This window comes from Dioscorea cayenensis, chromosome 10 (genome assembly GCF_009730915.1).
Source record: "Dioscorea cayenensis subsp. rotundata cultivar TDr96_F1 chromosome 10, TDr96_F1_v2_PseudoChromosome.rev07_lg8_w22 25.fasta, whole genome shotgun sequence".
Lineage (NCBI taxonomy): Eukaryota > Viridiplantae > Streptophyta > Magnoliopsida > Dioscoreales > Dioscoreaceae > Dioscorea > Dioscorea cayenensis.
In genome coordinates, this window is record NC_052480.1 from 4,885,620 (window position 1) to 4,899,700 (window position 14,081).

At 33.6% G+C, this 14,081-nt stretch overlaps 1 protein-coding gene across 4 annotated transcripts; it reads left to right on the forward strand.

The window, feature by feature from the left end:
• Positions 1-853: 853 nt before the first annotated feature.
• Positions 854-9,447, forward strand: LOC120270563 (probable tRNA pseudouridine synthase 1). Of its 4 annotated transcripts, none has more exons than XM_039277605.1 (11): positions 854-1,780; positions 3,062-3,117; positions 3,198-3,280; positions 3,910-3,988; positions 4,922-5,032; positions 5,913-6,022; positions 7,194-7,277; positions 8,107-8,144; positions 8,680-8,891; positions 8,981-9,051; positions 9,294-9,447. In XM_039277605.1, exons 1-9 carry the CDS (start codon positions 925-927, stop codon positions 8,748-8,750), a joined length of 1,488 nt encoding a protein of 495 aa, XP_039133539.1. In that variant the 5' UTR covers positions 854-924; the 3' UTR covers positions 8,751-8,891; positions 8,981-9,051; positions 9,294-9,447. The 4 variants fall into 4 exon arrangements, with proteins under 4 accessions (XP_039133539.1, XP_039133538.1, XP_039133537.1 ...); XM_039277604.1 differs by having other exon boundaries at positions 9,208-9,298; XM_039277603.1 differs by lacking the exon at positions 9,294-9,447 and having other exon boundaries at positions 8,981-9,176.
• The last annotated feature ends 4,634 nt before the right edge of the window (positions 9,448-14,081 follow it).

Consider the following 14,081-nt stretch of genomic DNA (forward strand, 5'->3'; position numbering starts at 1 on the left):
AACAATCGAAAAAAACTATTTCGATAGTGTATACATACTGAAAATGCAAAACAAAACAAAACCCCTAGCTGAGAAATTGCCTTGCAGACTAACAAAACCCCAACCGAGAAATCCCCCTGCAGACTTCAATATCTTCCAACAAAAATAGGAGCACAAAACAAAACCGAAAAAAATCTTTCTTTAGAATGTAACAGCTAACATAAAACCATACTCAATACCTTAGATTGCAGAACCCGATGAAATGCCAACTAGTGAGCTGGGGACTTCTCCTTCGAGATACCGTGGAAAGGGAAAAAGTCGATGAAATGCCAATTACGGAGGCTTCACGGTAGAGACAACTCTGAGACACTTTGGAAATGGAAAAGTCAAGACGCGAGTCGAGAAAAAGCAAGAAATCTGGCCTCAATAAATTGTCTCTCGGGGTTACTCCTACGAAACCCACCCCACTTCCTCTCAAATCGCCGAGATGGTCTGCAGCCCACAACTCCCCTACGCAGGCATTTTCGTCATAAAATTTGAAACTCACTCCGCTCACATCCGCTACAAGCTTTTCGGGGTTTCGAAAAACATAGTGCTTTAAAAAGAGGGGTTTTAGTGATCAGAAAACTAACGTGTTTTTAGCAATTTTACTAAACTTAGTAGGCTGCTAGCTTCCTATTCAAATTCACGATGAAGAAATAAGTAATTTTCCAAAAATTGCTTTCTGAAACGCTATCGAAAGAGATTATATCTACTATAATAATATGTATAGATGTGTAGATAATAATATTAAATTATTATTATTATTATTATTTAATATATTTTTATTTAAATTATTAATGCAATTAAGATAATTAATTCGGTTAGGTTTGAGACTAGTTTTGGGAGTGTTCATAGCATCGCCATTGTTACTCGCTCAAGCTTTCTCTCCAATTCTCCGGCGAGATGCTAAACACCAGTTCGAGAGCCCTCTCAAGCCTCATCATCTCCTCCAAACTCCACCCCATCTTCAAACCTTCCCATTTCCGCCCATTCTCCACCACCTCCACCCCTTACCCTCTCTACTACGAGCTCGTCCACCACCGCCCCGTCCGCTCCCCTCCCCCTCCTCGCCACCACCCCCATCCCTCCCCCTCGCCGGAACCCGATCCTGACTCCCCTGACTCCGATGCTGCGCCGCCTCTCGACCGATCCCAGCGTAAGTACTATCGCAAACGCATGAAGCGCATGTACGGTGGCTCCGACTCTGAGGAAGATGCCCGCCGTGCCCGGGATGAGGAGTTGGTTGAGCTGAAGCCGGAGGTGGTTGATTTCCCGAGATTGCATGCCCGCGAGCAGGAGTTGTACTTCTATGATGCGTTTGCGTTTCCTTGGGAGAAGGATAAGCACTACCGGATGGTGTATCAGCTTGAGAAGAAGTACTTTCCTGAGCATAGTCTTGATAAGGCGTTTGTGGATCCAGAAGCGGAACCTGTTCGAATGAATGCCGAAGAGAAGAAGGGGAAAAAGAGGTCTTTGAAGAAAAAGGTGGGTGAGGAGGAGAGTGATCAAAGGGGTTTGGTGTTCTTTGACGGGGACGGACAGGGTGAGGCTGCTAGTGCTGCTGTGTCTCCTGATGTGGTGGATAAGAAAGTCGAGAGCTTTTTTAAGAGTCTGAGCAAGGTACCTAGTGCTAGTGATCGGAGACGTGCTTCTACTGTAGAGGCTGAGGGGGAGCCATATCTTGTGAGCAGGAAGACTGAGCTGCCTCCGAGGTGGGATGGACCATTTGGGACTGTTGTCCTGGTGGACAAGCCAAAAGGTTGTAAGATTCCTTTACTGCATAGGTTTTGATTATATTTTAGTTCTTGGGAACATATATGGTATCAATGGTGTTGATAACTGGATGCTTTTGTCTTGAGAATACTGGTTTTGAGTTGAGTTGTTTGTGATTTGGTTGAAGGGAATCGCATACAATATATATATATATATATATATATGCATTGCTTGAGCAACTAGGAGGTTCTCTAGTTCCTGAAAATTGAAAATTTTTGGAAACATAATTTTGTGGTGTGGGAAATTTCAATTCTTGGCCTCTAACTAAAATCAGATGATAGTGATATTTAAATGTGGGAAGATTTATTGTAAATTTTGCAAAAAGATGGTTTTAGGTTCTGGTCTGCATGTTGGAGTGTTTTGGCTGATAGAACCTAAGTGTTAGGATGGAGGGATATTTATTTAGATAAGGAATGAAAATTGTAGAATAGTGCAATTAGAATTTGTCTAACCATGGTGAGAGAAGGTAAATATCGGAATCAACTAGATGACCATCACTGTTCATATATTCACTGGACTCTTTTAATTCTTAGCTTATTCTCGTTGTCTTAATATATCCTCACATTTTCTTTTTTCAACTGTATAGATTGAATATAGTTGAACATTGATACACTGTGCCCTCCATTTCTCCACATGAAACAAAGCCTTTATGCCCTTACCTTGAATCTTATCACAACTGCAATTTTGTTAGTTCTGATAGATGGATCAATTTCCACCCCATTTTTCTGTTTCAATCATGAAGTGCTTGTGTCATTACTTGACAAAGTATATATCAATTCAAATGCCTCTAGATAATTAGTCTAGTGTAATTAACTGGATTGAAAATTGTGTTGATTCTGTAAACATCTTTTACATAATTTTCTGTTTTGGTAATCTTCAAGGGCAATAATTTGCATTTGCTAGCCTGCCCTATTTGATCTATGTTTATTGAACTTGTCTTTCACATCTTTTGTGGGGAAAAAAGAAAGTGAAAGCTTGCTCATTTTTAATCAAGTTAGTTTGATGTGGTAGGTTATATTGCAATTGGTGCTATAAATTAACAGTTTCTGATTCTAAATTTGTAATTATCCCAATTTTCCTTCTGCTGCTGGTCAGCGGACATTTGTTCTGGAATGATGAGCACAATGAATCTAATATATAACTTGGTGAGGACACTGGGGTCATGCCCATTGTCACTTTCTTTTGCATGCTCTATGATAGTTTCCTTATAATTTTATAATTGAAAATCTGAGAGGCTGAGATTAACGGTTAATTTATTTGATGGCAGGATGGACTTCATTTACTGTTTGTGGGAAGCTGCGACGTTTGGTCAAAATTCAAAAGGTGCTTTATTAGACTGCAAGTGTGCATATATGTGGGTGTAACAGACATCAATTTAAGTGTTCTAAATTTTTAGTTTATAGGTAGGGCATGCAGGCACTCTTGACCCAATGGCTACTGGTTTATTGATTGTTTGTGTTGGTAAAGCTACTAAACTGGTGGAAAGGTACAATTAATTTTCACATTATCAATTTAAGCTTGTCCTTTGCTATTTGAGTAAGACATATCCATCCATGCAGCATACGATGCATTTTATGTCCTTAAAGAAGCAATCATCTTCTAAATCTGATGAAGTGTTTAATATGTTGTCAACTATTTGTCACATGGCATAGTTTGTTATTGCTCAATAAATAAATGCATCTAAGTAAAGAAGGTGGGTTGGTCATTCTTGCCGAAAATCTGTAACAAACCCCTTTCTTAGAGCTGGTGTTGTATATAAAAGGAAACTTGGGAAATGATGGTGGATATACCAATGAAAAATCAGATGGGATCCTTAATTAGTTCTCAACTTCTATGGTTTTTCATTGGTATATCCACCATCATTTCCCAAGTTTCCTTTTATATACAATGAAATTGTGAGACATTATCAATGATGTCTTCTGTATGGAAATACAGAACTGTTTCAAATAGTGAAAGTAGTTGATGAGTTGGAGTGATCATTAAATGGCAACACTATCTATATATTTGGTCCAAAAATGAGATTTCATTTACTCTTGCTATATGTTTTATCAAGTTTTGAATCAATTGTTTTGAGTGGCATTGAAATAAATACTCTAAATGAATTTGATTTTTCAGATATCAAGGTATGGTGAAGGGGTACAGTGGTATTTTCCGACTTGGAGAGGCTACCTCAACTTGGGACGCTGATTCACCGGTTGGACTATTAGCTAGTAAATATTAGAATTTATTGAACTCATTTTGAAGAAAATGATCTGTAGAATATTCTACTAGTTGGAAGCAATTTTCTTTGTGAATGTTTTGGGTATCATGTGGTTTCACATATTCAGCCTTCTCCTTATTGTTGAATATTAACTCGTACCATTGTTGCACTTTCTGAAGCAAATTAACTTAGCCATTTTCGTGTCTCTTATTTCTTGGTTTAGGGGCATATTAATGTGCTTTCATAAGGTTTTGGTGTTCACAGTTCCTAATGTTTGGCACATGTGTCTTGCTCCTTTCTTTCTGACACTTGTTTTTGATGGCAGTTATTTGGGACATGAATGCATTAAACTGTGTCGTCAGGCAACCATTTTTTTACCTAATTTTTTTAACGAATATAACGAAAGGATAATTTGCACTTTTGTCCATCATCTATCAGTGCTTAGTGTTCAGAGTTTTGTCACTTTTGCGTGCGCATAAATGTATCAGTGAATTTACTATTCATCTTGTATAAATTGTGTGCCATATTTGTGGCTTACTCTTCTATAAGGAAATAAGCAAATTATTCGTCTCTGATTAGATAAATGGAACAAGTGTTAGAAATCGACCAAGTGGTGTCACTTTGGACACCAATCTTAAAATAGATTTCAGAGATTTGCCTAGAGGTGAGAACAAGATAAACCTCAAAAAGCATTTCCAAAGAAAAGGTCTTAGCTTTGTCTATTGATCCACATCCTTATGGAATTTCACATAATGTCATAGCTTTGTCTTTTGATGATCCACATCCTTATGGAATGTTAAATAATTGTAGTGGCGCAGAATAATGTGATCTATTGTTTTGCATTAAGATCTTAATGCTGTACCTTGTTTGAGTCATGTTTCCCTGTTTTGGCTTCTCCAAGTAATTCCCCTTGTTGTTTATACACAGGTCATCCAACGTGAACCATGGGAACACATAAAAGATGAATACATCAGAAAGACTGCTGCATCTTTTCTTGGAGAGATATGGCAAGTTCCTCCCATGTTTTCTGCCATTAAAGTAAGTTGTTTAGACAAATTACACATAATGCTCTTTTAGTTATAGTGTTCTCTTTATTTGTTGCATTCCTGAACTGGTGAGTACTTTCCTATTTTCTAAAACATATTCCTTGCCTCATAATTCAGTAATCATTGTGATTTCTATAATTGGAAATTGTTACTTCTTCTTCTTATTTATCTCTCTCTCTTTTTGTGTATGTCTGTGTGAGATCAATAAAGTCCAAAAGGATGGTGGCGCCTATTAGTGACTAGTTAAGAGAGAAACATTTGATGGTATGGTCATGTCCCGAGGTGATCAGTAGATGCCCTACAAGGATGGTGGAAACGCTTTAGGTGGAGGGTTGTAAAAGATGTAGAGGTAGACCTCAAAAGTGTTTAGTAGAAACATAACGTAATGATATGTATGTTCTTGGTTTGTCTAGTCCTTTGGCTTTTGATAGAATAGTATGGAAAGGAAAGTTTTATGTAGCTAACCCCAAATAGTTGGGACTAGCGGTTTTTATTGTTGCTGAAAGGCTTATACAACAATGTGGCAAATAGGATCTTGTGAGTTTTGTCTCCTGATGTAAGAAAAAGTTGTCCTCTTGAGACTGTTTTTGTTTGTAGGGCCAACCACTGAATGTGATAGAACATCCTGTTTCCTTCCATCCCTCTTTATGTTCATCCTGTTTTCAAACATGCATGAGTTTGCATCTGCGCTGGATCTTAATTGCAAGTTTTTACATCCTTGAATCACGTCAATCTTATAGTTGTGATGCTTTCCTTATTTTCCATGCTTGCTTACATATGTTTTTACTTTGTATATTCATACTATGATGGGCATTTGCCCTAAATTTAATTATTTTTTTCAATTTATATTCATGTATTTAAATGTAGTACAGGTTGGAGGAGAGAAGATGTATGATAAAGCTAGAAGAGGAGAAATGGTTGAACTCTCACCAAGACGAATATCTATTTTTGACTTTGCCATTGAACGCAGCCTAGAGGATAGGTATTGGCAACCTACGGACTTTCTTCATATTTCCTTCGTAAATGTTTGACCTTTTCTAAGGACAATTAGCATCAGAACACATCTAATCTAATTGATGGTTTTGCTTGAGATTTTAATTTAAACATATATAGATGTGTATAGAAATACAGATTATAAATTGGATTGTAAACATTTTTTTTCTCTATGGATATGATCTTGTTTGTGATTTAATGTTTGTTTATACGTTGCCATGGTGCAGTACAAAACAGTGTGAAGATGAAGCAGTAAACCCTTCAAAAGATCTGTCATGTACTCTTAATCCTTTAAAGTGAATTTGTTGCCACTTAACTGATAATTATTTTGGTTGATGCATCATGGTTCAGTGACCTCAATATAATATATGGGCGGAATGCATGATTATCTGATCAACACATAATCAGCTGCAGTCGGTCGGTTAGTCAGAATATTTGGTGGAATTTTAACATAGATTTATGGTGAATTAAGATACAGGGATTCAATTTAGATTGAAGTCACTTCAGGGACAAAGCTAGCATATTTTAGTAGCTTATTAATGCATCATTAGATCTTGAATAGTTTTTTGCTAATAGAAATTTTCAGTGGATGGTGTTTAAGGTTTGAAGCAAATGGGCAGGTGCATGTTGTTTTACTTGTGGATGCGCTCTGTGATGTTATTTTGTGTTATTTTTCCAATTAAAAAAAATACCGCACGCCTCCTAACTAAGACTGATATTGCTCTATGAGGTCCTTATATGTTGCTTTAGCTTTATTTGTTTGAAATATTGGTTCTTCATCAATTCCCATACTATTAATGTGGTGGCAATGATTAATGTTCTATTTTTGTTTGAGCCATTCAACATGTGATTTTTGGTTGGTGAACATTTCAATCACTTTAGCTAGCCATTGTTGTTGGAGTGAGAAGTATGGGTCTTGATGATTTAACTGATTTGGTTTTGAGATCTTGAGACACAGTTATCATTGATAATTGATCATAGAGTGATCATTTACTTGGACTTATACACCATTAGGATGAGCGTTTCTTACGCACACGTTTATTGCCATCAGAAGTAAAAATGTGGAGCAAAAGTTTTTTTTATACACTGAAACATCTGCCAGATTTATGTACTTTGTGCGTTTGATTATATGCCTAACAATTAATCCTTTGGATATGCAGACAAAATTTGATTTTCCGAGTCACTTGCTCGAAAGGGACATATATCCGTTCCCTTTGTGCAGATTTAGGAAAAGCTCTTGGGAGGTTTGTTATTCTCTTCAATCAATTTGTATTTTCATCTTGTAAACATATTTATACATTTGATTTAATATTACGCCTAGACTTGAGTTTAATTCTGTTTAGCCGGATTAACAAAGAAATAATCCTAGTGGCAGATAATGCAATTGCTCCCTATGGTCTTTATGTTATTGTGAAATTAGCTTCATGCATTTTGATGAATCAAATAGTTTGCTGAAACAATGAACACCTCATCCATAGAATGGGTTAGGCATGTACCCAAGTGGTTCAGTCTTATCACACTGTCTGGTTGTGTGTACATACTGAAAAACTAACTGGTTTGTAGCAATTCATAAGTAAATCTATCAAGAAAATCCATGTACTGCATGGTTAGATAAATGCCTTATGTTTGCAAGCGGGAGATAAATCACTGTGTATTGAGGCTTTGATAATTCCATTATGCTTAAACATATTATGATAAAATTTATCCTTGACAAATCATCATAACCATATCGAAAAACCATAGATGGCTTGAACTGCTCGGATCTATCATGTCTATCATTTGTTGTTGGTGTTTGTGTTCACTATGGTTGTACTTCCATGTTCTTCCTTGTGAACCTTTTTTCAATTAAACATTTTCTGTCAAGTATGTATCTCCAAAACTTCTAATTGCTTAATGCCATTAACATGGTCATATAAAAAATATTCATCTTGGTTTTGTGGGCATTGAATCTTATATGGAGTGATCATTTCGAAAAATAAATTCATTTTATTCGACAATCTATTTGGTTTTGATAGTTGGCTTTAATCATTGGGGCTGTTAAATGAATTGATTTACTGTGTTTCCTGGTTACAGTTGTGCTCATTTGACTGCCTTGAGGAGGGACTCAATTGGTAAGTTGTCATTTGCCATCCTCATCAACTGCAAATTATAATGGAGATTTTCTTTTGTTATAGAAGGACCAGTCTTTCAATATGTCCTGCTATGAAGGATCTATAAAGCATAACCTAATATGGCTATGCATTTTGTCATTCTTTGTTCTCACAGGGTTGAGAGTTCTGCACTTGCTCCTCTATTCCTTTCAGAGGAGTACTATCATAGTCATTGATTAAAGAGGCATTTGTCATCACAATTATACTTATGCTTAATTAAAGATTGAGGAATTTCTGTCTGTACAGTTGAATTGGGTAGGAGTGGTACTAACCATTAGTCCATTTTCAGTTTAAATACTAGCTTTTAACACCAAAATGAAACTTTTAGTTTTAGTGTTCCTTGTTAGTGCACATAACTTCAAAGGAGGCAGATCTAATGCTATATTTTTCCTCCCAGAAACAAACTTTACTTACTTTTCCTATTACATTTTGAAGTGGTTATTTAGTTTTGCAGATTGACATTATATGTGTTCATGCCTAATATTCCTTCATGCAGGGGAATACTTAGCAGATGATGCATGGAGTTTTCAGGAGTTGCAAGAGAAGATAACTAAGGGATATTTATAAATTTAGAATCACTACATACCTAATGTTAATCCGGATTCTTGACTAGCCTTTTCTACCACTGAAAAAGTAGTATCTTGATTCAAGGTTATGAAGATGAGAGAACTCTTGATTCAATTCAACTTATTTTATCTTCAGCTAATTGTGAGTAACATGCAATTTTTTTCTCTTTCCCAATTTGTTGTTCTTACTTAATATTGAACTATTTTTAATTTTCATCTTCTTTCAATCAGGATTTTAAAAATTACATGCTAGGAGACCATGAAAACATTGCCGCAAATAAAGCTAAGAGGTCTCGAACTTTGTAAGGTTTTTTTTGTTTCATGTCTAATTTGTTCTTTCACTTACCAGAAATGAGAATAATATCCTCAATTGTGACTTTATATAGTGAGAGTTATTATATATTAAATAGATAGACTATTCAGTGCAGTTTAATTGTAAATTTTCTTTCTTGTTGCAGCTCTATGTTTGATCAGGCAATGTGTGATTCCATGTATGTTATTGCCCTTACAAAATTTTCAATGAATTTTTTTTTTTTTGAGAAAGACGACAAGCACCAGAATCAGGGATGCGCACGTGTGGGGAGCAAGGCTCAACGCTGACCCATGTGCCCTCACCTTGTGTATGACATGAGGTTCGATTTCTGGTCCTCTCTTAAACGAACACCTTGGTGAAATTTTTTGTGTATTAAAATTAAATTGATATTTTGGTTTTTTTTTTTTTCTCTTTTTTTCTTTGTTGTTATATACTTATATTTGTCAAGATAAACTATTGAAAAAGGAAAGAATATGATAAACAAAAAATATGGCTGTCTCAGTATTGATTTTCATGTTTCGTATTTTTACAAAAATAAAAATCAGTATAACATATTTTTATATTTTGGAGTGATTTTTACAATTTAAAATATATACATGGTTTTTTTAAAATAACTTGAGAGATGTGAAGATGGAAAAATTCAAACAGCTTGACCGGTACATCACATGTCATCTTCCACTCTGATTTTTAAATTTTATGTTAATAAAATAGTCATGCATAAATTTCTCACACTATGAAGTCATTGATTATGTTAACAATGACGTTGAAAATGGTCATTAGGGATAATACACATTAATGAAAAGAGCTTTGTTCATAAAATATTAAATTAAACGTGTATGAAATAAGTTGTTCTTATCTTGATAACCAAGTCCAAGACAACTCAAGTCCAATGCAATCACTTGTCTCCTGGTCCTCTCTCAAGGCCCAACCAATGCATTAAAGAGAAATTAATTATAAAACTGGTCCACTTTTGGAAGGGAAAGAAATATTATCATAAAAAAATAATAAAATAAAAGAAGATAATGAGATGGAGAAGTTCAATTGCAGCTTGAACTCAAGATCTGACATATTATTATTATTATTATTATTATTATTATTATTATTATTTATTATTATTATTATTGGTTTCAAACCAAGTTTGATTAGAATTGTTTATAAAAATACCACAATTATTATTACTGTTATTATTTACATGTATTAATTAATTGAATGCAATTATACATTTAAAACTCACAATCTTAAAAAATGTATCTAATTATTTATCAACCTGAAATATCAAACTGAATTAAAAATAAATTTAGTTATGAGGAGATCTTAAAGAATTGGTCCACAAATTTTTGTGAAAATTCAAAATAAAAATGAAGAATAAAAGAGCAAAACCATTTTCGATAACTAGAGGAGTTTTTTACTTGATACGGCACTAGAACACTTTTGGAATTACCTTCTTATTATTGTTTTTTATTTTTTATTTTATTTTTATGTTTTTGCACGTGAGCAAATACTTATTAAAAAAATATATTAGAAATAATGCAATCTTATGTCAACATATACGACAATGGCTCTAGTCTTTTTTTATTTTTATTTTTTAAAAAAATTGTGTTTGCAGCACATGATTTAGCAATTGTTTAGTATGGTAGATAATGATGATGATTATTATTATTATTATTATAGTGATTAATTTTACATATTATTAAATATATAAATAATTATTTTGTTAGTGTAGCATACTAAAGTACCCGGTTCTTAATTATTAATTGGATATAGTTTTTTATTTGACATCTAAAAGGACTTTATTATCCTAAAATTATTGTACATTATAAAGTTTTTTTTATTTTTAAAATAATTTTAATTTTATTTTATTATCTTTCACCATCATTGAGTTTCGATTTTGAAACAAATTTTATACATAATCCCTTATATTTACATATTTATTATTTAAAATTTTAATTTAAATATATAACAATATAATGAGGTTAACCTGGTTCGATGGGCAGGGTTGACTGGTTTACCGGGTACTAACCCGACCCGATTTCTTGGCTGGGTCCAGTTCAACTGGGTTGAACCGACCAGGTCAATCCGGGTTTCAAAACATTGGTTGGAACATAGTAATAGTAGTGCATGTGGGGTGGCCAAGTGTCACGCCCCGAACCCGAAGCATTGACAAACAGGTGCATACCTGCAAGGTCGTGACCAAGTAGGCACGCAACGCCTCAAAACCTGTCTCACAATAGACAAAACAACCTTTAACAAAGACATTCACTTTCAAAAGAAACCTAGAGGCACAATGCCCGAAATACAATGAAAGCAAAAACAAATGTCTCACATGACATTAAGGGGTGATTTGGTTCGTGGTAATTGCATATTACCACGTAACGAGATTACCATGGTAATATGAGTGGGAATGTTATATGGTTGGGAATATTGCGGTAATTTAATATAACCATGTTTGGTTGGGAACTCTTATTACCGGGAATAGTTCATTACCGTGTTTGGTTGTCATGGTAATCAATTTGTTAAAATATAAAAAGTTATAAGATTACCATGGTAATCCAAGATAGACACCAAATTTGGTGGTAATAGGATTATCACTTTCTTGGTAATATTATAAATTCATATTACCATCTACATTACCACCAGTGTAATATCAAATGTGGTAATATTTTCAGATTACCACGTAACACGTGGTAATCTTTTTATATTACCGCGAACCAAATGACCCCTAAACATAAGACAAGAAGTTCTAAGTTCACAACAAGGAAGTTTATTAACTTGATAAAAAACTAGAAGGCGACTTGCTCAACGACCCCGCTAAGCTGTCTGCCACCCAAGCTTACTCCTGATCTGAAAGAGAGAGAGAACAACTTAATGAGCTTGGGAGCCCAGTAACCAACCACTAAAAACATCGGGATCACGAAAAAATTCAATAATTTCTAAAAACATACAAAATGTAACATAACTAAATAATATCAAAAGAAACCCGAAACCAGAAATAATCCAAAATGAATTTAATTTACCAAAGTATCGAGCATATAAGTCCCCCAAATAACTAATGCCAAAACAAAACATCAGAACTCATTTATTTAAACTCGGTGATCCGAGTTAGATTTCAGTTATTATAAGTTTACCCTCGTGACCCGAGCCAGAATATCAGAAGCCGTTATTCTTCACCGACGGAACGGTGCGAAACTATAGTTTCTATGTTAGAAGTACGTGTCGACACGGTCAGTGATAGGGTTATTGCACAATTAATTGAGGACTACGAATTTCTATAGAAAAATATGTCAGGTCCAAAATTATCGTCATCACAATAACACTAAAATTTAGTGATCCCGTTTTCTAACAAAAATTAATCCAATTATATTAAATAATCAACTATTAATTAACAACATATTCCACACAATTTAAAATCAATTTAATTAAATCTGGAAATAGCATTAAAACAAACATAATTAATCAGGAAAACAATATCTATATATACACACTTTTCCAGCAATCCAAAGAAAATATATAAAAAAAATCATAAATTAAACAGATAAGCTGATTCGGAACCCAGCATTTCAAAGAATAATACCATAATAATCATAAAGTAAATTAAAAAAATAAATCAGAAAAGGTATCATGAATCATTCATGAGCCTTTGAATAATTTAATAGTAAAACCCAAGTTAATTAAATAATTACGTAGATATTTATCATAAATCAAAAATTTGCATATACATATATGTACATATTTATATATGGTGTACTTTACCTGACTAGCTAACACCAAAACTACAAGCACCCCGAAATTAGGCTTCCTCAGAATACCCTATATTTGAGAGTACATTCCAATGTATTAAAACGCTAAACATGCTACATATACACAGGAATATGTAGTGGATCAAATTCCTATCCTAACTATCATAACACTTAAAACATCCAACAATCTAATTTATACAAATGTATACATATTATATATAAATCTGTGTGTGTTAACTATTCATACATAAAACTTCTCCACTAATCCCTAAGAAATCAAAACAAATATAGTATCTAAAACAATTAATCAATTATAATATATATATATATATATATATATATATATATATATATATATATATATCTATATATATATATATATAAATAGACCGCAGAACCTCAACCAACTTTGTTCCATCCATCAAAATTCAGTGGAATCTAAAACTAAGCTTTCTTAAAAGAAACAATACAATTCATCCATATATATAGAACCTAACTTGCATGAACACAGTCATCCAATCCAAAAATTTAATATATATCTACATATATATATATATATATATATATATATATATATATATATATATATATATATATATAATTTGTGAGTGCTAAAGGGGACGCCAACACCCCCAAATTCCACACTAATTTCAAAAATAATAATAACAATTTTATTATTTCTTTTTACAAACCAAGAATAATGTTTTTAACACAAAAAGAAGGTGATCATGAACATAGGCAACAATAATTTTTTTACAAATCAATATAAGAAATTTATTGTTCAATGGCTAGTTTCATCATGAGAAAAATCAATCCACCAAGTACATAACATAATCCCTAAATAAGTACATTAAACAATACCACGACAAGATTTAGGAGATAAAAAGAATTCCATCACTTTAACCCTAGATCTTGGATGAGAACGCTTATCTCACAACAATAATGACACAACCCTAACGAAAGAGCCTATTTCTATCCTTGCCGCCGGCATCACACACCAAAAAGAAAAAAAGAAAGAGAAAGATCTCTCCCTCTTTTCTTGGTCCAAACAAAAATCTATATCGGAAGAAACAAAGATGACGGCTAGGGTTTGAAAAACCTAATAAAATATAAAAGATTAAAAAAAAAATTAATAAAAAGGGGGTTTTCTTTCATTTTCCGTAACCGCGGTACATGCAAAAATAAATAAATAAATTAGAAAAAAATTGTGTGGGGCCCACACCAAGCTAATCCAAAATAATTTGTACTAACATTATATATATATATAATTCTAATAATTACA